This window comes from Felis catus, chromosome B2, assembly GCF_018350175.1.
Source record: "Felis catus isolate Fca126 chromosome B2, F.catus_Fca126_mat1.0, whole genome shotgun sequence".
Taxonomy (NCBI): domain Eukaryota; kingdom Metazoa; phylum Chordata; class Mammalia; order Carnivora; family Felidae; genus Felis; species Felis catus.
Window position 1 is genome coordinate 116497977 of NC_058372.1, and position 23945 is coordinate 116521921.

Sequence of the window (23945 nt, forward strand, 5' to 3'; positions counted from 1 at the left end):
TTCATGATGGGGCTCTTAATCTGCAAGGTTCCTGACAACATGCGTACCTCTTGATACATGTGCTCACTTGGCAATCTATAGAAAAGTCTTTAATCTAAAACTCATCTAGGAAGATTTTGGACTCTTGGAGACGGTAGTAATGGAAAAGAGGGAGTTTGAGATATGGTGTAAAATGAGTTCAGTTTCACTCATGGGCTTAGCACATATTAGGCACTCAGTAAGTTATTTTGCTTTTTCCTAAGGAATAGCCAGAAAGTTCTTACATCTTACACTCTGAACATTTGAAATGTATCCTTGATTGGCTTTAATGACTCCTCTTCTTTTTGTAGATTAGGATTATGCGAATTAAGCAAGAAGGAATTATTTATGTAGATGATGCTTCCAACAGAACCATCAGTCCCAAGAAAGCTGATATCCTAGATGTTGTGGGGATGCTGTATGTTGGCGGACTGCCCATCAACTATACCACCCGAAGAATTGGTCCAGTAAGGGTTTAATTAATTATTTTTTGTGTGTCTTAAATAACTGCCTGGGTCATGTACATATGTTGAATTATTAGGTCATGTTGACCTATGACCACTTGTAAGTGAACAGGAAATCATCTTTTCTGAGAAGTGACAGAAGACTTTCTAGACTGATTTGACTATGAGGGATAATGCCACAAAACAGCACATGGACCCTAGAGCCAGACTCTCCCCGTTTGGGTACCTACTTAACTAGTGTGGTCTGGAGCACATTACTTAATGTTTCTTTGACAAAGTCCCCTCTTTTGTAAAACAGGATAATAATACCAAAGAAACAAGGTTATTGCAAAAATTAAATGAGGTAATATATTTAAAGTCCTTGGAAGAGTACTAAGCATATAGAAAGCACTGGAAAACAAGGAAGATAATATTGACGACATTGTTTCAGGACTAGAGACTTTGCAAATATGGAGAGATTGCAATATTTACAGTATAGTTGTCCAGTACTGAACTACAGTATATAGAGTACAGTATAGGATTCCAAATTTAAAGTCCTCACAATTTTATAAGTCAGTAATCACAAAACAATTTTTTGCCAGACCATGTGTCCTTGTTTCCTTCGGAAAGCACTATTGTAAGAACTATAGGGGATCCATGTTTTTAGAGAATGTATCACAAAGAAATGTGTTACATTTCTATACTCAAATTAGAACACATGATAACGCAGAGCTATTCTTCATCAAACACAGCTGTTCATCATCATTGTTTAATTCTCAGCCTTTGGTTCCTCTTGTGGGTGATCAGTATTACGTTCCTTTCATAGCTATCAGATATGATACCTAAACCTATCACAATGAGAGTCTCTGGAAAATGACAAGAGTGATTAACTTGTGTCCCTAAAACCAGATGAAATATAAGGGAGCAGAGTATGATTGAATTACATGTACAGTCCCTAAATTCTAAACGCATCATGCAAACTTTCAAGTGTATATACATTTTCTTGGGAACGAGTCCAAAGCTTCCATTAGATTTTCATAAGGAAGAAAAGCTAAGCCAAACTTAATTATCTTTTCAAATAGAATTTAAAATTAGATTATGACGGAATGTATATAGAGATAGTAAGGTTAATAAACTATTAAACTAATAAACTATTAATAGAAACATGAAATAAAAACATAAGGGACTAATTAAGTTATTTTTTTAATTATACAGTTGACACAATGTCACATTAGTTTCAAGTATACATAGTAATTCGTCAGATTTATACATTATGTTGTGCTGACTGCAAGTGTAGCTACACCTGTCACTATACAATGCTATTACAATACTACGGACTGTATTCCCTATGCTATAGCTTTTATTCGCATGAGTTACTCATTCCATACCTGGATGTCTATACCTTCCACTCCCCTTCACCCATTTTGCCCATCCCCCCACCTCCACTCCTCTGGCAACCATCAACTTGTTCTCTGTAATTATGAGTCTGTTTCTGGTTTTATGTTTGTTCGTTCATTTATTTTTGGTTTTGTTTTGTTGTGTGTGTGTGTGTGTGCGTGTGTGTGCGTGTGTGTGTTTTAGATTCTACATATAAGTGAAATCATATAGTATTTGTCTTCTCTACCTTACTTCATTTGGCATAACACCCTCTATGTCCATCCATGTTGTTACAAATGGCAAGATCTCACTATTTTATGGCTCAGTAATATTCCATTGCATATAAATATCGTGTTCTTTACCCATTTGTCCATTTGGATACTTACTTTGCTTCCTTATCTTGGCAGTTGTAAATCATTCTGCATTAAACATAGAGGAACATGTATCTCTTCAAATTAGTGTTTTCATTTTCTTTGGGTAAATACCCAGTAGTGGAATTATTGAATCATATGGTAGTTCTATTTTTAAATTTTTTGAGGAACCTCCATACTGTTTTCCACAGTGGCTGTATCAGTTTTCATTCCCCTTGTTCACAGTAGTGTATAAAGTTTCCTTTTTCTTCATATTCTCACAGAAACTTGTTATTTCTTGTCTTTTTGATTCTAGCCTTTCTGAGAATGTAAGAAGATATCTCATTGTGGTTTTGATTTATATTGCCCTAATGATTAATGATGTTCAGCGTCGTTTCATGTGTCTGTTAGCCATCTGTATGTCTTCCTTGGAAGATGTCTATTCATATACTCTGCCCATTTTTTAGTTGGGTTATTTTTGGTGTTGAGTTGTATAAGTTCTTTATACATTTTGGATGTAAACCCCTCATTGGATATGTCATTTGCAAATATCTTCTCCCATTCAGTAGGTTGCCTTGTTTTCTTGATAGTTTCCTTTGCTGTGCAGAAACTTTTTATGTTGTCCCAATAGTTTATTTTTGCTTTTGTTTCCCTGCTTGAGGAGACATGTTTAGAACAATGTTGTTAAGGCCAGGGTCAAAGGAATTACTGCTGATGTTTTCTTCTAGGAGTTTTATGGTTTTACGTATCACAATTAGGTCTTTTTTTTTTTTTTTAATATTTATTTGAGAGAAAGAGGCAGAGAGAGGGGGCAGAAAGAATCCAAGGCAGGCTCCACACTGTCAGCGCAGAGCTGGATGTGGTGCTCGAACTCATGACCTGAACCAAAATCAAGAGTCGGACACAACCAACTGAGCCATGCAGGCGCCCCCCACATTTAGGTCTTTAATCCATTTTGAGTTTATTTTCATGTATGGTGGTAAGAAAGTGGTCCAGTGTCATTCTTTTACATGTAGTTGTCCAGCTTTCCCAGCACCACATGTTAAAAAAACAGTCTTTTCCGCATTGTATATTCTTACCTTATTTGTTGTAGGTTAAATGACCATATAAGTGTGGGTTTATTTCTGGGATCTCTATTTTTTCCATTGATCTGTGTATCTGTGTTTGAGCTAGTATCATAATTTTGATTATTAAGGCTTTATAGTATCCTTGAAATTTAGAATTGTGTTACCTCCAGCTTCTTCCTTCTTAAGAACGCTTTGGCTATTTCAGTAAATTTTAGTATTACTTGTCCTAGTTTTGTGAAAAATGCTTTTGGTATTTTGACAGGGATTGCATTGAATCTGTAGATTGCTTTAACAATATTTATATAACAATATTAATTGTTCAAATCCATGAACATGGAATATCTTTCCATTTATGTCATCTTCAATGTCTTTCATCGGATTATTACAGTTTTCTGAGTATAGGTCTTTCACCTCCTTGGTTAAGTTTATTTCTAGGGATTTTATTCTTTTCAGTACAATTGTAAATGGAATTGTTTTCTAAATTTCCCTTTCTGCTACTTTGTTATTAGTATATAGAAATTCTATCAAGTACTGGGTATTAATTTTGTATCCTGCAATTTTACTGAATTCATTCTTTCTTCTAGTAGTTTTTTGGTGGAGTCTTTAAGGTTTTTCCATGTATTATCATGTTATTTGCAAATAGTGACCGTTTAACTTCTTCCTTACCAATTTGGACACCTTTTATTTCTTGCTTGATTGCTGCAGCTAGGATTTTCAGTACTATGTTGAATAAAAGTATCAAGAATAGACTTCCTCATCTTGTTCTGGATCTTAGAGGAAAGCTCTCAGTTTTTCACCTTCTGTATAATGTTAGCTCTGGCTTTTTCACATATTGCCTTTACTATGTTGAGGTATGTTCCCTCTAAACCCACCTTGTTGAATGGTTTTATCAACAGATGTTGAGCTTTGTCGAATGTTTTTTCTGCATCTATTGAGATGATTTTTGTATTTTTGCTCTCCATTGTGTTCAATGCGATGTATCTTGTTGATTTTTGAATATTGAACTATTTTGCATCCCCAGAATAAGTCCTACTTGATCACATTTTTAATATATTGTGGAATGTGGTTTGTTAATATTTTGTTAAGGATTTTTGCATTTATATTCATCAGACATATTGGCCTGTAGTTTTCTTATTTTGTGGCATCTTTGTCCAGTTTAGGTATCATAGTAATGCTGGCCTCATAGAATGTATTTGAAAGCTTTCCTTCCTCTTCTACTTTTTAGACTAGTTTAAAGGAAATAAGTATTAACTCTTCTTTAAATGTTTGGTAGAATTTGACTATGAAGCTACCTGGTTTAAGACTTTAGTTTGTTGGTAGTTTTTTGATTGCCCATTCAATTTTGTTACTAGCAATTTATGTGTCCAGACTTTCTATTTCTTCTTGATTCAGTTTTGGAAGATTGTAGGTTTCTAGGAATGAATCATTTCTCTAGATTGTGCAATTTGTTGGCATATAATTTTTCATAGTCTCTCATAATCCTTTGTATTTCTGTGGTGGTGGTGATTATCTTCCATCTTTGATTTTATTTATTTGGGTCTTTTTTTCCCCTGATGAATCCGGCTAAAGGTTTATCAATTTTGTTTATCTTTCAAGAAACCAGTTCTTGGTTTCATTGATCTTTTCTATTGTTTTGTCTCTTTCATTTATTTCTGCTCTGATCTTTATTATTTCCTTCCTACTACTCACATTTGGTTTCGTCTGTTATTTTCTAGTTCCTTTATGTGTAAAGTTATTGAGATTGTTCTTGTTTCTTGAGGTAGGCCTGTAAGTTAATATAAATTTCCCTTTTAGAACTGATTTCACCTTGTCTGTTTTCATTTTCATTTGTTCCCATGTATTTTTTTTTATTTCTTCAATGACTTATTGGTTGTTTACTATCATTGCTTAGCATCCACATGTTTGTGTTTTTCCAATTTTTTGTTGTTGTTATGACTGATTTTTTAGTTTCATACCATGTGACCAGAAAAGATACACGATATGATGTCAGTCTTCTTCAATTTATTGAGTCGTATTTTGTGGCCTAACCTGTGATCTATCCTGGAGAATATTCTATGTGTGCTTAAAAAGAATGTGTATTCTGTTAACTTGAGATTGAATGTTCTGTATATATCTGTTATGTCCATCTCTCTAGTGTGTCGTTCAAAGACGCTATTTCCTTATTGATTTTCATCCCGGATGATGCATTTATTGATGGAACCAGAGTGTTAAAGTCTCCTACTATTATTGTGTGGCTGTCAATTTCTCCTTTTATGTCTGTTAATATCTTCTTTATGTACTTTATGTGCGTATTTATAATTGTTATATCCTTTTGTTGGGTTCATCCCTTATTGTTTAATGCCTTTGTTACACTCCTTGTTTTAAAGTCTTTTTTGTCTGATATAGGTACTGCTACACTGGCTTTTTTTTCTCGCTGCCATTTGCATGGAATATCTCTTACTATCCCTTTAATTTCAGCCTGTGTCTTTAGGTCTGAGGTGAGTCACTTTTATATAACAGATAGATGGATCTTGCTTTTTTTAATCCATTCTACCATTTTGTCTTTTGATTGGAGCATTTAGATCATTTATGTTTAATTATTGGTAAGTTTGTACTTACTACTCTTTTGTTAATTGCTTTCTGGTTGTTTTTGTAGTTCTTCTCTGAACCTTTATTCTTTTGCTCCCTTGTGATTGATGACTCTGTAGTGTTATGTATAGCTTTCTTTCTCTTTATTGTTTTGTATCTATTAAATGTTTGGAGTTGTGGTTACCATGAGGCTCACATACAACATCCTAAGGATATAGCAGTCTACACTGATGGTCGTTTAAATTCAAACACATACTGAAAAACATTTTCACTCCCTCTCCACATTTTATGTATGTGTTGTCATATTTTACATCTTTTTATTTTCTGACATCTAATCATGGCCTTACCTATTTAAAGAAGTCCTTTTAACATTTCTTGTAAGGCCACTTCAGTGGTGATGATCTCCTTCAACTTTTTTTGGTCTGAGAAACTATCTCTCCTTCATTTCTGAATGATAATCTCACTGGGTACAGTATTATTGGTTGTGAGTTTTATTTTTCTTTCAATACTTTGAATATGTGAGGCTACTCTCTTCTAACCTGTAAAGTTTTCACTAAAAAATCAATGGCTAGCCTGATGGGATTTCCCTCTTACATGACTGTTTGCTTGTCTCTTGCTGCTTTTAAAATTCTCTATATTTAATCTTTGGCATTTTAATTATTATATGTCATTGTGTAGACTTCCATGGGCTCATTTTGTTTGAAACTATCTGTGCTTCTAGAATCTGGAAGTCTATTTCCTTTTCTAGGTTATGGAAGTTTTTTGCCACCCCCATAATGTAAATGTTTGTTTCTTAACGTTGTCGAAAAGATCCTTTAACCTATCCTCATTTTTTTTTAATTCTTTTTTTCTTAAGGTGCCTAGGTGTCTCACTTGGTTAAAAGTCCAACTCTTGATTTCAGCTCAGGTCATGATCTCACAGTTTATGAGATCAAGCCCTATATCAGGCTCTGTGCTCACAACCTGTAGCTATTTGGGATTCTCTCCCTCCTCTCCCTCTGCCCCTCCCCTTCTCACATGCTCACTCTCTTTCTCACTTTTTTAAAAAATTATTTTTCTCTTTTTGCTGTTCAGCTTGGGTGCTTTCCATTATTATCTTCCAGATTACTGATCTGTTTTTCCATATCTGGTAATCTGTTCCCTCTCATGCATTTTTCATTTCAGTTATATTCTTCAAATTTGATTAGTTCCTTTTTATATTTTCTATCTCTCTGTTGAAGTTTTCACTGAGTTCTTCCACTCTTCTCTCTAGTCCAGTGAATATCTTTACAATCATTTATTTTAAACTCCTTATTAGGCATATTGCTTATCTCTGTTTCATTTCGTTCTTTTTCTGAAGTTTTGCCTTTTGTTTGGGATATATTTCTCTGTCTCTCCATTTTGCTTGATTTTGTGTTTGTTTCTATGAATTAAGTGGAAAAGCTACTTCTCCTAACCTTTAAGGAACAGTCTTGTGGTATGGTCATCCCCTGTGAAGGCTATGTGTGCCTGGTGACTTCCTGGCTGGGGGTCACAGGGCACTCTGTGCTGGAGCTTGCCTGGTAGATTGGCTGGAACTGAACTGGGCATGTGCTGGGGTGGTCCTGGGGCTCTCTGCATAGAGGGTGCCTTGTCAGGACAGCTAAAACTGAAGTGTGTGCAAGTCAGGGGTTCCTAATGCCATCCATGCAGAGGGCACCCTGGCAGGACAGCAGAAGTGGGTATAAGCTGGGGTATTTGGGGACTCTTCTGCAGAGGATGCCCTTCTGGGGTGGCTAGAGCTGAAGTGGGATGTGGGCTGGGGCATCCTGGGGTGCTCCCTGCAAGGGGTACTCTGGTAGTAGCTGAAAATGAGGCATGTATGGCCTGGAGGTTCATGGGGCACTCAGTGCAGGGAGCCCCCTGCTGGGGCTGCTGGAGCCAAAACAGGCATCAGTCAGGAGGTCCTGGAGTGCTCTGTGCCAGGGTTGCCACAGAATGCCATCTGGAGCTGAGGTAGTATGGGTCTGGAGTGTTCCAGCATTCATTGTTCCTGTGTCACCTTGGTGTCATGGCTGGAGTTGTAGGGAGAACTGAACAGGAGTGTCCCAGTGTGCACCATTCTGGGGTTGCCTTGCTGGGCCAGCTGGCGCTGGTATAAGCTACGGGGCTGGGGCTCACAGGCAATAGGCCAGCTGGGGTGCCTGGACCCTGGCGTGGTCCATGCTATCCAGGTGGAGGAAGTACATAAACCATTGCTCTCACTAGCCTGTCTGACCCAGAGAGTTCCAGCAGCTCCCTCACCATTTGGCAGGGTTCTGGGGCTGAGCCTTTTATATACTAGTTGCTCTTTTTCTGTGCCCCAGTTCAGATGAATCTCCTCTCAGTCCCTCAGTACTATCCCTTCCCATTGCAGTTCATTGGGTCAGGGGTTGCCATTTTGCTGTGCAGAAGCTATTCAGTCGGCCCTCAATTCTTCTAAAGGAGGAATTGCTTTATCAATAGGTACAGATTTGGTGTGTCCATGGTAGTAAGTTCAGGTTCTTTCTACATCACCATCCTGGACCAGAACCAGCATAAGGAACTAATGAAAAGTTATGATATTCATACGGGGCACATAGGTCTGCCAAACCAGTGGTCCCATGAGAGTCACAATGTACACTATTTGGAATATCAGAACAATCTAGATATAGGCTAGATATATCCTAGTTGAGGAGCCCAACAGAGGATTCTGTGGGCCCATTTTGTGAAGCCTGGGATGATGGTACAGATTTAGGTAGTTTGGGGCTGTCTTAAGGAAACTGGGTGATGATTACAAGCACAGAGCATCCCCACAAATTACTGAATTCCATATAAAGGCAAAGTTTCTGCTAAAACCTGCTATTTGTTTTTGTCTGACCTGAATATTTAGGTGACCTACAGCATTGATGGCTGCATCAGGAATTTTCAGATGGCGGAGGCCCCTGTAGATCTTGAACAACCAACCTCCAGTTTCCACGTTGGAACGTGTTTTGCTAATGCTCAGAAAGGAACATATTTTGATGGAACAGGTTTTGCCAAAGCAGGTGAGGCACTTCCATTTTCTTCCTGTTGAATATTAAATAGGTCCAAATATTAACTTCTGGCTTGTATGGAAAAATAAAAGTCCTGGATTTCCTAAATTAGTACACTTAAACCAGAAATAAAAACGGATAGTAGTAATAACAAAGTCTCTTAAAGATTAATGTGTCTTATTGTGAGAAGATTTAATAGAAAAAATAAGTGTAATTCTACAAGAAGGGCCATATGTTTATACATGTAATTTATCTACTTTTCAGTTTTCCCTGTCTACCTTTTTGAAGACGAGGTAGCATTTTTCTTTCTTCCTCTCTTCAACTTCTTTTAATACTCCATGTCATGAGCTCCCACTCATACCCATGACAGACACATACTGGTACCCATTTCTCATCGATGGTGATGACGATTGGCACTTTTCCCTGACTTTAGGCATCTGTCCCTTACTAATGAGCACTTCCAGAGCAGGTCTGGATCACTGATAGTAAATGTACAATTTGGAAAGAAAAATATAAAATATATAACAACAAAAAGACCTTAACATACTTTAAGATGGACTGTTCAGTCCTAGAGTTAGAAAAAAATTAATGAGCACATAATGTATAGAAGTTATCATGGGGAACAGAAGTAAATGTTTCTTTTTTCAAAAAATATACTATTAATAGGTAAGATTCAGTGCGCTCAGAAATCACAAGTCAAGTACATATGATTTAAAACTACAGAAGATATATAAGCACGGTTCTGTGGATATTTAGAAGAAACATTAATTTTGGTTGGGGAAATCAGGAAAGGCTTTATGGGAAAATTGACATTTGAGCTAGGATTTAAAAGGTGAGATAAATGCTCACATACAAAGGTTTTCAGAGATGGAAGGCCAGAGCCCTCAGACAAAGCGTAATTTGGAAACTTCACCTATAGCTGAGGCAGAAAACAGATAAACACAGGTTTTGTTAAACATTAAAATATTGGTGGTTATGATGAGCCCTACATTCCATGTGCAGAGAAAACCCAAAGCCTTCCCCAAGATTTCTTCAAATTCACAGATGGCTAGCATTCTCTTGGTCAAATTTGATGGCAGGCTTCAGCGTCTGCAGTTAATTTATTGACTTGCTATTCTGCCTGGGCTCTTTTTTTTTCATTCTGGATCAAACTGGACCAGAAAATTAGCCACTTCCCCAATTTCCAACAACTCCTCCCATCCCCTCAACAGACAGTGTAATGCAATCTTTATAAGACTTGGATGATTAGAGAAGGTTTCATCATTGTAAAACATACAGCTTCAATTAAACCTTTGACATCTTTGTCCTTAAAACCTTTTCAGCCACCTGATCACTGTGGTTTTTACTGGCCAGTTCACTCTGTCTTCCGCTGAACTGTTTCAGGTTGTGCCTTTCTTCTCCTCACTTCTCCCTTTCAGGGACAAAAAACAAGCACTTTGTTTTATTTTGCAGGACAATTCAGCTTCTTTTTCTCTTAAAATCTGCTCTAAACCCACCTTTGCACATCCCAACCCATCAAGGTTCTCAGTAGAACAATAAGTTTTTCACATAATAGACACTACCCTTCATTGGAGGCAACTGTGATTACAAATAGCATTTATTTCTTAATAAATAGAAGACATGCATAAAATTTCTGTAGTTCTTCTCTAATACTCCATGCAGTTGATATTTTCTAGGTCTGTTCATATTGAATGGCTTTGTTTCTAAGAGGCATGTCTTAAATACTTCCTAAAAGATTAAATAAATCAATGAATCAAATATAGGAAATTATAGAAAAAACTTACTTGGATAAACTGGAAAAACCTAGTTATGTCCCAGAATCTTCTCTTTCAAAATCATGCTTACAGTTCCTTTATTTATTTAAAAAAAAAAAATGGAAACAGTAATCTTAGAGCAGCCTAGTAAAATCTTACTGAATAATCATTGAAATGCTTCACCTAATCCAACAGTAAGACTTCCAAAAGAACCATGCATTGCTATGGGATTCTTTGAGCCAATCTCCGTGTGTGTTCATCCATTTAATTATTCAACAACTATGTATTAAACTTCCCTGCGTGCCAGATACCTTGGTAGGCACAGTAATAAAATTGCCCTCACAGAATTTACATGCTAGGAGGGAAGACAACCAAGAAAATAAGCAATAACTTTAAAGTGTTACATGATACGACGGTGGAAATATAGGCCATAGGAGAGTCTGGAACTTATTATAATTGACGAATATCTGAATTGAGATCTAAACCATTGCATTGTACAAACTTGAATCAACAATCCCTAAACTCTAATCCACATTTTTTTTTTAATCTTCATTTGACAGTTGATGGGTTCAAAGTGGGATTGGACCTTCTTGTAGAATTTGAATTCCGCACAACTAGAACCACTGGAGTTCTTCTAGGAATCAGCAGCCAGAAAATGGATGGAATGGGTGTCGAAATGATTGATGAAAAGGTGAGTGTCAGCTGTCTACATATTTCTGATTTCCTCATGATATTGTTGTTCATATGTAGAACATCTACATTGTGAAGCCTTGCTGTATTCTTTGTTGGGACAAAGCTAGATTGTATCTTTCCATCTATCTAGATTATCTCTAATGTGTGTTTTCAACACACTTATTCTGTAGACCAGTGTAAGCTTTAAGTGTGCTAATTCTACAGTAAGCCAATTGTGTTGACACATAATGGGCCAAATAGTTTTAGATCTCAAGCTCTTACTTGTTGTAAAAGTACACTGATATCCTCTTTGTGAATACACTGTATGTAAAACTGTAGATTCCAATGGGAAAAAGAGGAGGGGGCCTCGATTGTCTAAAATCAGTGTTTGCCTCTTATACCACAGTAGGCACATCTCAGAAGTCAAGATGGCCAACTGACACATCAGTTTCTCAATTTCTATTTAAAAATCATCTAGATACCATTTCAAAAAAGTACTGATTTATACTGAATTTATATCAACATAATCTATTTTGCCATTTTGCTTACAATGGATAAGCTAATTCCAAATACCTCTCCCGTCCCTCCCTGCCTATGAACAGCAACCTGCCGCAAGATGACCTGTGTATATACTTTGTACTGCAGGCAGCAGGTAAAGAGAGGCAGGCAAAGCAAGGAGTCGCCCAAGTTTTCTATCTGGCTCTTAAATAGGACTCAGGCTTCACCCCTGTTCATATGTCCACTCGTATACTGCTGCCGCCTCCTAAGAAGAAAGACCACAGAGTGACCTCAAGACTCTCCCTCCTATCTTCAAACCATCCTCAAAGGCAATAAAGCAAAAAGATCCAGGAGTACAGAGGCAGGAAAGGGGGGACAGACAAGCAACAACTCATGGTTTTGCCAGATTTTCAAGCACGTTCACTACATCTTGTTGGAGTTCGCTTCATTTCATCGCCTGCTTTTAACCAGTTACTATCAATTTGTCAGAGTATGAAGTTCCATTACAATGTATGTGTATTTCTCACCAAGTCCTGCTCTTACAAACTCCACCCAATAGAGTAAAACCTTAAGGTTTTGTTTTGTTTTTACATCCCTGTTCAGTTTACAAACTTTTCACCTATTGCAGTTTTTCATCTTTTTAAAAACCCCGTGTCTTTTCTTTTACCTTGTCGAACGTGTTGCAAGACTGACTGTTTTCAATGTTTCAATATGTTTCTTTTCTTCGTCAGCTTCAAAAGAATTCTGTCATCTCAAATTTCAGGGACTGTTCCATGTTACTGAAAACAGGTTTTTCTCATTTAGACATGAACTTCCAATCTAAGTTCTACGTTGTTAAGAATTTAACTGGCCTTCTGGCTGAAAGTCTCTGGCACCTGTGACATGAAGCTTGCCCAAAAAAGTAATTTATGTTATTCGCAATCCTGCATATAAAATGGAATCCATGAAGGAAAAAAAAAAGAATACATACAATTAAAACCTCAAAAGCTTACATTTTGAAAAACCAATAATCCTCTAAAATGAATTTATAAATCAAATTAATGAATTACTCTAAACATCTTTTAAGAAATTTTATAAAGGTTCACTAAGAACTCTCATACTCTATAAAGATCTATGGTAGAATTTGTCCCTGTGTATATGAGGTTCTTTTTTTTATCACTTAGACTCATATATCACATTTTCTGAAAGCAGAATTATTACTAGTCTCACACATCTTGCTCCAAACAAAGAACATATTTTGTGATTCCTGGTCATTAAATCTGTGTTTTAATTTCTGTCAAGATTTTTTTTTTAATTTTTAAAATGTCTCAGATATGTTCATTTCTAACTATTCCAGCCGATGCCTTTTTCCTAGAGACGTAACAATTTTTGCTATGCAAACCATCATGAAACCTTTCTAATGAAACCATCTGTGACTGTTCAATTTCCTATTTTCTAGCTTATGTTTCATGTGGACAATGGTGCCGGCCGATTCACCGCTGTCTATGATGCTGGGATCCCTGGGCATTTGTGTGATGGACAATGGCATAAAGTCACAGCCAACAAGATCAAACACCGCATTGAGCTGACAGTAGATGGGAACCAGGTGTTAGCCCAGAGCCCCAACCAGGCATCCACATCAGCTGATACAAATGACCCCGTGTTTGTTGGAGGATTCCCAGGTGAGCCTTATCTACCCCAGCAAGAATTTGTTAGTGGATTTAAAATATTTATATATTTCTATAAATATGTCCAAGAACGTGTGCTTAAGTATACTTCCTAGCTTTAGAATCTACTCCCATAAATAACACCTGAAATTTCCAGTGTGTAAAATGAGTGTATTACTTATATAAACCACATGGGGCTGAACTTTACATGATAGCCCCCAAAGTTTCATTCACGAGGAGATGGGGGCTAGAGGAAATGAATTTGCTTATAAAAGATATGAGGCATTTAACAGTCAGAGTTGGTGTTCTTTCTGATTTTTTGAAAATCAGTATACCAGAGGAATCATAAATTGTTATGGAACTTATTTCCTCACGTTCTGGAAATCATTGGGTTAAACACAGCTAATTTCCCCCTTAGGTTATTATAGCATTTATATTTATATTACAAAGAAACCTAAGCAATAAATCTGCATTCAAAACCCCTGTCCAGCACATTAAGTAGAGCACATAAACCACAGAGTTACCTAAAGTGCCCATAAACAAGAGTGCCCAACTTGATGAGAAATAACCCAACCACCTCTTTTTAAATACTATAATAACACAGACTCTTGGAATGGTCTTTCAGCATGTTGGCAAGAGAAACTGCCGTTCCCATGTAAAGTTCCTCTGCTTAATAAAACAAGCAAAATATACATTCAGCAGTGGCTAATGGAGGGAAAGATTTAGGAGAAATGGGGACCAATTCAGAGCTCCTTTTTCCAAAGTTGCTTCTGGGTTTGAAAAAGGCCTACCTCTGCTTCAATCGGGATACCCTCCAAGATACTTTGAAGGAGATAATGTATTTCTCCACTTAGAGTCTATGAAATGGGATCCTAGTTAGCACTTACTAGGCCTACTGAAAGAATGGAGTGTCTCCTCAGCAAAGAAAATACTTTGTGTGGGTTTTCAACCTACTTAACCTTTTGGGATGTATTTTTACAATGAAGAAAGTAATAAAGTCACCATTGAAAGCCCATATCCTAATTCAGTAAAATATTTGATCAATTGATTTGTTTCACTACATAAAATTCCATAATATATCAGAGTTGTAAACTCATTCATTCCAAATCAAACTCTTTGCTATCTTAAAATGTACAATTCTACATGTCTCCAAATTTCAGCGTACATAACCATAGAAACTTTACAAGTTTAGCTGTTAGCGAAGCTAAGCACAAAATCACTAACTTTACTTAAAGCAGGCTTCCAATTTAATCTCAAGCTAACAGCTGACTAAAACAGGCCCTTAAAAAACTTTCAGCAAAGATGGCAGAGAGGACTCTAAGCTCACCTCATGCAACAGATACAACTAGATAACACATGTTATCATTATAAATAATCCAGAAATGAACTGAAAAGACTGGAAGAAAAAATTCCACAACAAAATGTAGAGAAGAGGCCACAGGGAAGAAGGTAGGAAGGGCAGAGACTCAGTGAGAAGTTAAAGGACCACAGGCCCTTGGTGGAAGTGAGGGAGCCACGGGTATGCAGAGGGGAGAGAAACAGAGTCACACTGGGGAGTCTACATGGGGAAGGCAATTCCGGGAACGTCTGGCTTTGAAAACAGGAGGGGCCAAATTCTGTGAGCTTTTACAACCAGCAAGACTTAAAGCCTGGAACCTTAAAAATCAACAGACTTGTCTCTGGGAGAGCCAGAAGGGTGGTAAGAGACTGAGTCCCCACCCTTCAAGAGACAGCACAAAGAACAGCCCACAGAGATAACAGCAGAGCAGCAGCAGTTTGCAAAACACCTGGGGCATAAGGGAGGGGAGTTATTTACTGTCCCAGAGGGACAGAGATTGCTGGGAGGCTCCCCCAGGAATAAAGAAGCCAGAAAGCACCATTTCCCTCCCCTGCCCCCCAGCACAAATACACAGCCACCTGCAGGAAGTAGTGCAGACAGACAGAACTGTTCCCTACTTAACTTGCTTACACCAAGCCCCACCCCCTCCAGCCCAGCCTGCTTGGATGTTGGCGCTGTGGATCCCCTCCCTCAGAAAACCAGGCTCAAACCTTGCTAATACTGCATCTCCCTACCTCATGTTTTACAGGGCCTCTGTCCCATCTCCCAGAGAGGGCATGCACACCTTGCTAAAACTACGCACCTTGCTCATGTGCGTTTTGTGGATTGGCCTGGTCTCAGCAGCAGAGACATGTTCTCTCAGGGCAGATGACCAGCTCGACCTTGTTAAAAGTGCGTGCCTACCCACCACTTTCAAGGGCATTAGACTTAGCTGACTTTCCTAACACACAGAAACAGAGGGACAAAATGAGGAAACAGGGGAAAATGTCCTAAAAGAAAGAACAAGACAAAATTACAGCAAGAGACCTAAGTGAAACGTAAATAAGTCATATCCATAAAAGAGAATTTGAAGTAATTATCATAAAGCTACAGCACTTGAAAGAGTGGAGAACATGTTGAGACCCTTAACAAAGAGAGAAAAAACAAAATCAGAGATGAAGAATACAATAATTGAAATTAAGAATACACTAGATAGAATAAATAGCAAATTAGAGGAAGCAGAACAAATCAGCAATCTGGAGAACAGAGTAATGGCAAGTAATCAACCTGAGCAGGTGACAGAAAAAAATATGCAAAATGACAATAGACGTAGAGAACTCAGTGACTCCATCAAAAGTAATCACATTCACGTTATAGGGCTCCCAGAAGAAGAAGAGAGAGAAAAGGGGGCAGAGCATTTACTTGAAGACTGAATAACTGAAAACTTCTCAAACCTGGGAAAGGAAACAGAAATTCAGATCCAGGAGGCACAAAAATCCCCCAACAAAATGAACACAAGGAGGTCCACACCAAAACACATAGTAATTAAAATGACAAAAAGCACAAAAGCAGCAAAAATCAGTGTATCTATAAAAAATACCAGTCAATGGAGTCATAAAATAAAAGGATGTAAAGTATGACACCATATACCTAAAATGTAGTTTTTTTGGGGGGGTGTGGGGCGGGGAGAGGTAAAAAATTGGTTTAAACTTAAGCGACCATCAACTTAATACAAACTGCCATATGCAGATGATGTTATATACAAACCTACTGGTAACCCCAAATCAAAAACCAGTAACAGATATGCAAAATATTAAGAGAAAGGAATCCAGTGTATCACTAAGGAAAGCCAACTTATGGTGAGAGAACTTATGGTGGCAAGAGAAGAAAGGAACAGAGAAGCTCTACAAAAGCAACCACAAAAAAAATAAAATGGCAATAAATTCATGCCTACCAATACATACTTTGAATGTAAATGGACTACATGCTCCATTCAAAAGACATAGGATAGGGGCGCCTGGGTGGCGCAGTCGGTTAAGCGTCCGACTTCAGCCAGGTCACGATCTCGCGGTCCGTGAGTTCGAGCCCCGCGTCGGGCTCTGGGCTGATGGCTCAGAGCCTGGAGGCCGTTTCTGATTCTGTGTCTCCCTCTCTCTCTGCCCCTCCCCTGTTCATGCTCTGTCTCTCTCTGTCCGAAAAATAAATAAAAACGTTGAAAAAAAAATTTAAAAAAAAAAAAAAAAAAAAAAAACAAAAGACATAGGATATCTGAATGGTTAAAAAAGCAAAACCCATCTATATTCTGCCTACAAGAGACTCTTTTAAGACCAACAGACATTTGCAGATTGAAAGTGGGGGATGGAGAAATATTTATCATGCAAATAGACATGAAAAGTATTGCCAGGGTGGCAATACTTATATCAGGGAAAATAGACTTTGAAACAAAGACTTTAACAAGAGGCAAAAAAGGACACTACATAATAATAAAGGGAAAAATCCAACAAAACGATGTAACAGTGGTGAATATGCACCCAATATGGAAGCACCCAAATAACAAAAATTTAAAAAGCTAATAACAAGTATAAAGAAACTAATAGTACAGTAACACCCCTTTTTAACACCCCATTTTCATCAATAGATTATCTAAACAGAAAATCAATAAGGAAAGGGTGGCTTTGAATGACATACTGGACCAGAGGCATTTAACAGATAGATCCAGAACATTCCATCTTTTTTTTTTTTTAATTTTTTTTTTAACGTTTATTTATTTTTGAGACAGAGAGAGATAGAGCATGAACAGGGGAGGGTCAGAGAGAGAGGGAGACACAGAATCTGAAACAGGCTCCAGGCTCTGAGCTGTCAGCCCAGAGCCCAACGCGGGGCTCGAACCCACGAACTGTGAGATCGTGACCTGAGCTGAAGTCGGACGCTTAGCCGACTGAGCCACCCAGGCGCCCCAAACATTCCATCTTAAAACAGCAGAATACCATTTTTTTAAATGCACATGGAACATTCTCCACAGTATGTCACATATTAGGCCACAAAACAAGTCTCAACAAATTTAAAAAGGTCACAGACATACTTTCCTGACCCAAATACAATGGCACTAGGAATCAACCACAAGAAAAAATTTGGAAAAAACACAAATACATGGAGATTAAATAATACGCTACTAAACAATAAATTTGTCAACCAAGAAATCAAATAAAAAATTTAAAAAATACATGGTAACAAATGAAAACTCAATGGTCCAAAATCTTTGGGATGCAGCAAGTTGGTTGTGAGAGGGAAGTTTACAGCAATACAGGCCTACATCAAAAAGCAAAAAAACAAAACAAAACAAAAAACTCAAACAATGTAACCTTACACCTAAAGGAACTAGAAAAAGAACAAACAAACCTAAAAACACCAGAAGAAATAATAAAAATTAACACAGAAATAAATGAAATAGAAACAACCAAAAAAAAAAAAAAAAAAAAGATCAATGAAAGCAGGAGCTAGTTCTTTGAAAAGATCAACGAAATTGATAAACATCTAGCTAGACTCAAAGAAAAAAGAGGGAGAGAGAACTCAAAGCCAGAAATGAAAGAGGAGAAATAACAACCCACACCACACAAATACCAAGGATTATAAAATAATACTAAGATTATATGAAAACATATTGGATAACCTAGAGGAAATGGATAAATTCCTAGAAACATATAACCTCCCAAAAGTGAGTCAGGAAGAAAGAAAATTTGAACAGACCAATTACTAGAAATGAAATTGAATCAATAATCAAAAAACTCCCAACAAACACAAGTCCAGGACCAGATAGCTTCACAAGTGAAGTCTACCAAATATTTAAAGAAGAATCAATACATGGTCTTCTCAAACTTAAAAAATAGAAGAGGAAGGAAAGCTTCCAATTTAATTCTATGAGGCCAGCATTACCAAAACCAGAATAAGATTCTACAAAAGAGAGAAAAAACTACAGGCCAGTATATCTGATGAAATTAGATGCAAAAATTCTCAACAAAATACTAGCAAACTGAATCCAAGAATACATTTTTAAAAATCATTCACCATGATCAAGTAGGAAAGGGTAAAAACTATATGATCATTTCAACAGATGCAGAAAAAGCATTTGACAAAGTACAATATTCATTCATGATAAAAAGCCTCAACAAAGTAGGTTTAGAGGAACATACCACAAAAGTAGGTTCATAGAGACCATGTATGAAAACCCCACAGTTAACATTGTACTCAATGGTGAAAAACTGAGAGATTTTCCACTAAGGTCAAAAACAAGACTAAATTGTCCACTCTCACTACTTTTCTTCAATATAGTACTGGAAGTCCTAGCCATTGCAATTAGATTTGAAAAAAAAAAAAAAAAGAATAAAATTCATCCAAATTGGTAAGGAAGAAGTAAAATTTTCACTATTTGATGACCTGATACCTATATATAGAAAACCCTAAATTCCACCAAAAAAAAGAAAGAAAAAAAAAATCCTACTATAACTGATAAAGGAATTCAGTAAGGTTGCAGTACAAAATCAATGTACAGATATCTGTTGCATTTTGATACACAATTAATGAGCAGCAGAAAGAGAAATTAAGAAAACAACCCCATGTACAAGCACCAAGAAAATATATACCTAGGAATAAACATAACCAAGGAGGAGAAAGACCTATACTCTGAAAACTATAAAACACTGATGAAAGAAATTGAAGATGACACAAACAAATGGACATTCCATGCTCATGGATTGGAAGGTCAAGTAGTGTTAAAATGTCCATACTACCCAAAGCAATCATCAGATTGAAACAATCCCTATCAAAATGCTAACTGCATTTTCCACAGAACTGCCATCCTAATTTTTTTAAAAAAAGATTTTATTTGTCAGTAATCTCCACACCCAGTGTGGGGCTCAAACTCACAACCCTGAGATCAAGAGTCACATGCCCCACCAGCCACTGCAACAATCCTAAAATTTGTGTGAAAGCATAAAAGACTCCAAATAGCCAAAGCAGTCTTAAAAAAGAAACACGAAACTGGAGGTATCACAATTTCAGATTTCAAGTACTATTACAAACCTATAATAATCAAACCAGTATGCTACTGGCACAGAAACATGTAGATCAATAGAACAGAATAGAAAGCCTAGAAATAAACCCACAATTAATATTTGACAAAAGAGGCAAGAATATACAGTAGGAAAAAGTCTCTTCAACAAATAGTATTAAGAAAACTGGGCAGCTACATGCAAAAGAGTCAAACTGGACCACTTTCTTACACCATGCACACACGCAAAAAAAAAAACAAAAAACAAAAAACAAAAAAAAAAAAACACCTCAAAATGAACTAAGGACTTAAACATAAGATCTGAAACCATAAAATCCTAGAAGAGAGCACAGACAGTAATTTCTCTGACATGGGCCATAACAACATCTTTCTAGATGTGTCTCCTGAGGCAAGGGAAACAACAGCAAAAATAAACTATTAGGATTACATCAAAATAAAAAGCTTCTGCACAGCAAAGGAAACAACCAACAGAACTAAAAGACAGCCTACTGAATGCAAATGATATATCTGATACAAAGTTAGTATTTAAAGTATATAAAGAACCAATATAACTCAACACCCAAAAATCAAATAATCCAATAAAAAATGGGCAGAAGACATGAACAGACATTTCTCTAAACAAGACATACAGATGGCCAACAGACACATGAAAAGATGCTTAATATCACTCATCATCAGGGTAATGCAAATCAAAACCACAATGAGATATCACCTCACACTGTCAGAATGGCTAAAATTAAAAAACAAGAAACAACAAGAGTTGGAGAAGATGTGAAATAAAAGGAACCTTCGTGTACTGCTGGTGGGAATGCAAACTGGTGTGGCCACTGAAAAAGTATGAAGGTTCTTCAAAAAATTAAAAATGGAATTACCTTATGATCCAATAATCACACTACTGGGTATATACTCAAATACAAAAAATACTAATTTGAAGGGATATATGCACCCCTATGTTTATTGCAGCATTATTTACAATAGCCAAACTATGGAAGCAGGTAAATGGCTATCAATAGATGAATAGATAAAGAAGATGTGGTATGTATGTGTGTGTATGTGTATATGTGTGTATACACACACATATACATACATACATACAATGGAATATTATTCAGCCATAAAAAGAAAAAATCCTGTCATTTGCAACATAGATAGATCAGACGGTATAATGCTAAGTGAAATGAGCCAGAGAAAGACAAATAGCATATGATTTCACTTATATGTGGAATTTAAGAAATAAAACAAATGAACAAAGGGGGGAAAAGAAAGAAAGACAAACCAAAAAACAAAAACCAAAAACCAGAAATACCGATTCTTAACTATAGAGAGCAGAGGGTTCCCAGAGAGGAGGTGGGTGGGAGGATGGATGAAGCAGGTAAACGGGACTGAGAGCACACCTGTCTTGATGAACGCTGAGTTGTAGATGGAATTCTTGAATCACTGTATTTTACACCTGAAAATAATGTAATACAGTGTGTTAATTACACTGGAATTAAACTTTAAAAATACCTTTAACATGGAAGGCACATTTCAAAACTGAGTCTTTTTTGCTTTCTTTTCCAGATGGCCTCAATCAGTTTGGCCTGACAACCAACATTAGGTTCCGAGGTTGCATCCGATCTCTGAGGCTCACGAAAGGCACAGGCAAGCCGCTGGAGGTCAATTTTGCCAAGGCCCTGGAACTATGGGGCGTTCAACCTGTATCATGCCCAGCCAACTAATAGGTTTAACTCCAAGAAAGGCCCTTCAAAATAAGTATATCAAGTAAAAGAAATATATCTCACCTATATATGTTATTAAAACTAATTTGTGCATGTATGTTGAATTATTTCTGTACTGGCGCTGATTCTGATGGCGCTGATTCAGAGCCCAGACCGACTTTAAATTCAACTTAAGTCCATGAATATTAAACCAATTATTTCATTCTAAATAATTGCTTGTTTTGTGTGATTTTAAAGATGAAAGGCAACTGACCATAAATTATTGAATTTGCAACATGCCTTGAAGTCATCTCAAGAAAAGCTGAGATGTAATTTGTGAATGCAACTTTTTGATTGTTTTTATTAACTCCTATTAAAACTTTTTTCATCCTTTTCCATGTACATCATCTTTGGCTTTCTGTTCAGGCCACTAAAAGCAACAATGGATTTGGCATGTTTGGGAGGAAATCAGCTCCTTACTCCCTATGTTTGAGAAAGCATTAGCAAATCATTTCCCTGATGTAGGTTTATTATTAGAGAGTTTAACTAGCCATATGAATGAATACTTTTTTTGTGCTGAGCATGTATTTAGAGAGTATAGATCAGATTCTGGCAAGAGAGCTTAATTACTTGATTTTCTTGTTTGATAATGATTTATAGGCTTTGGGGAGACACCAGAACCAAGCTCCAGAATGACAATTAAGCACACATTTGATACTGTATTACTGAGACTATGGGCTCCTTAAATTTTCAGTGAATATCACAGTATACATAATCACAGAGGAATAATGCTGAAATGCATTTTTACTTACCAGGGAACAATAAACCAGAAACTTAATAGAAGTACATTGCTGAGTCTTTTTGAGTGATAATTTGACTTAATAAATCAATTTCCTTAAAAAAAAGTCTGTGTTTAGTTCTTCTTTTATCCACTCTTTCAATCATCTTCAAAGGGGTCTTTGAGAAGACTGACCTAGATTTTATTCATCAATTTAAGAAGGAAGTGTTTCATTTGCCATCATCAGTAGAAATAGTTGTAGTCTAATAACGCCGAACATATAAAAGAACACACTTCCTTCACATGGTAATTTTAACAAAAGAAAAATAATCCTTTTTGACAGTGCTATCCACAAGGGGAAAGAAGGTGCCGTTTCTAATCAAGGAGATGGCTAATACACTCAGCATTTCACCATTAGCCAGTTGCTTGATATCATTTGCCTATACAACCTCATTCTAGATCAAGCAATTCTCAATCATGGCTCCATTTTGGAATTTCTGGGGAAGCTTGATTTAGTCTAGGATGTAGCCTGGGCATGAGTATTTTTAAAAAGCTTCCCAGGCAACTCTAAAGTTCCATCAGGAATGAGAACCACTGTTCTAAAGATACAAAGTATCCACTATGTCATAGAGTTGTAGAGTCCGCTAACAATCTATTGTTGTTGACTTTGTCTTGGCCATTTCCTCACACATAAAAAAAAATAATATTAAATCAAGTTAATGCCTTTTGAGGCATCGTTAAGTCATAAAACTCTCTGAGAACCAATGTGTTTTAAAAATGAGGATGTTCCTTCTCCACTGAACACTGACAAGATTTGTGCTTACCTGGAAAATAAGTGAATAAACAGAAATAAAGATGCTAAGTTCCTAAAAGTTAATGCCTTTCTTTCCTGAAGCCTCAACAGAAAGAAATATAGCAAATTTGAAAGCAAAGGTACTCAATAATCCTATCAGAGTCAAGTCCTGTTGAGGTCCATTTGTAGGTGAATGCCTTAGAATGACAGAATTGGAAGGGCCCTTTGAAATCAGTAAGTACAGTGATTCTCATCTCTTGCTAGACATTAAAATTGCCTTGGGTATGTATAAAAAGAAAAGATTCTTATATCTGTATATCACCCCAGACCTTAGTCTCTGAGTAAGGCCCTGGCATTGGCATTTTCTAAACATCTCCAGTTGATTCTAATGTGTGACTAAGGCTAAGAACTTGGGTTTCTACTGCCTCCCTATTTTATGGGTGAGGAACTGGAACAAACCCAGAGAGAGTTGATGTGCTTCAAGCCCCACATTAGTTAAGTTTTCCAAAATATTCCCAAGAAAGCTGATCTGGACCCAAGCAGAATTCACTGAATGAGGTATTGGCTAAATTTGTCCCAGACAAAATCCATATTCAAAAGTGGATCATGAATTTGTATGGACAAAACTTGTCCAAATTCTAAGATGAGAAATAAGGAAATTTTATGAACAGGAAAAGTTTCTCTGGCATATTTTAATTTTCTACCTCAATAATCAGATTTTTATCCCAAAGCAAAACATTTCCTTCACCCAACCTTAATCCCCTCAATAATTTCCTCACCTCCTTCCACCCACAGCAATCACGAAGAAGACAGAATACTTTTCATTTATTTTTCAAACACCCACTCCTACCAGGTTGTCAACCTTCTTTAAGAAGGTGCTTTGCACT

The 23945-nt window shown here is 36.8% G+C and overlaps 1 protein-coding gene and 1 long non-coding RNA gene across 9 annotated transcripts in view; one reads left to right on the forward strand and one right to left on the reverse strand.

Moving 5' to 3' along the window:
• LAMA2 (laminin subunit alpha 2) overlaps positions 1–22335 on the forward strand; it is a 623859-nt gene extending 601524 nt beyond the window's left edge. For all 8 annotated transcript variants that reach the window (XM_045058020.1, XM_045058023.1, XM_045058022.1 and 5 more), the window contains 5 exons: positions 330–485; positions 8693–8846; positions 11149–11279; positions 13197–13419; positions 21351–22335. In XM_045058020.1, the coding sequence (XP_044913955.1) occupies positions 330–485; positions 8693–8846; positions 11149–11279; positions 13197–13419; positions 21351–21508 (822 nt within the window). In that variant the 3' untranslated portion in view covers positions 21509–22335. The remainder of the gene's footprint in view (positions 1–329; positions 486–8692; positions 8847–11148; positions 11280–13196; positions 13420–21350) is intronic.
• Positions 9002–21351, reverse strand: LOC109499891. Its single transcript, XR_002157450.2, has 4 exons — positions 21185–21351; positions 12426–12681; positions 10619–10684; positions 9002–10245 (listed from the first exon to the last, which is right to left on the reverse strand). It is a non-coding gene; the product is annotated as an uncharacterized LOC109499891 (long non-coding RNA).
• Positions 22336–23945: the final 1610 nt, after the last annotated feature.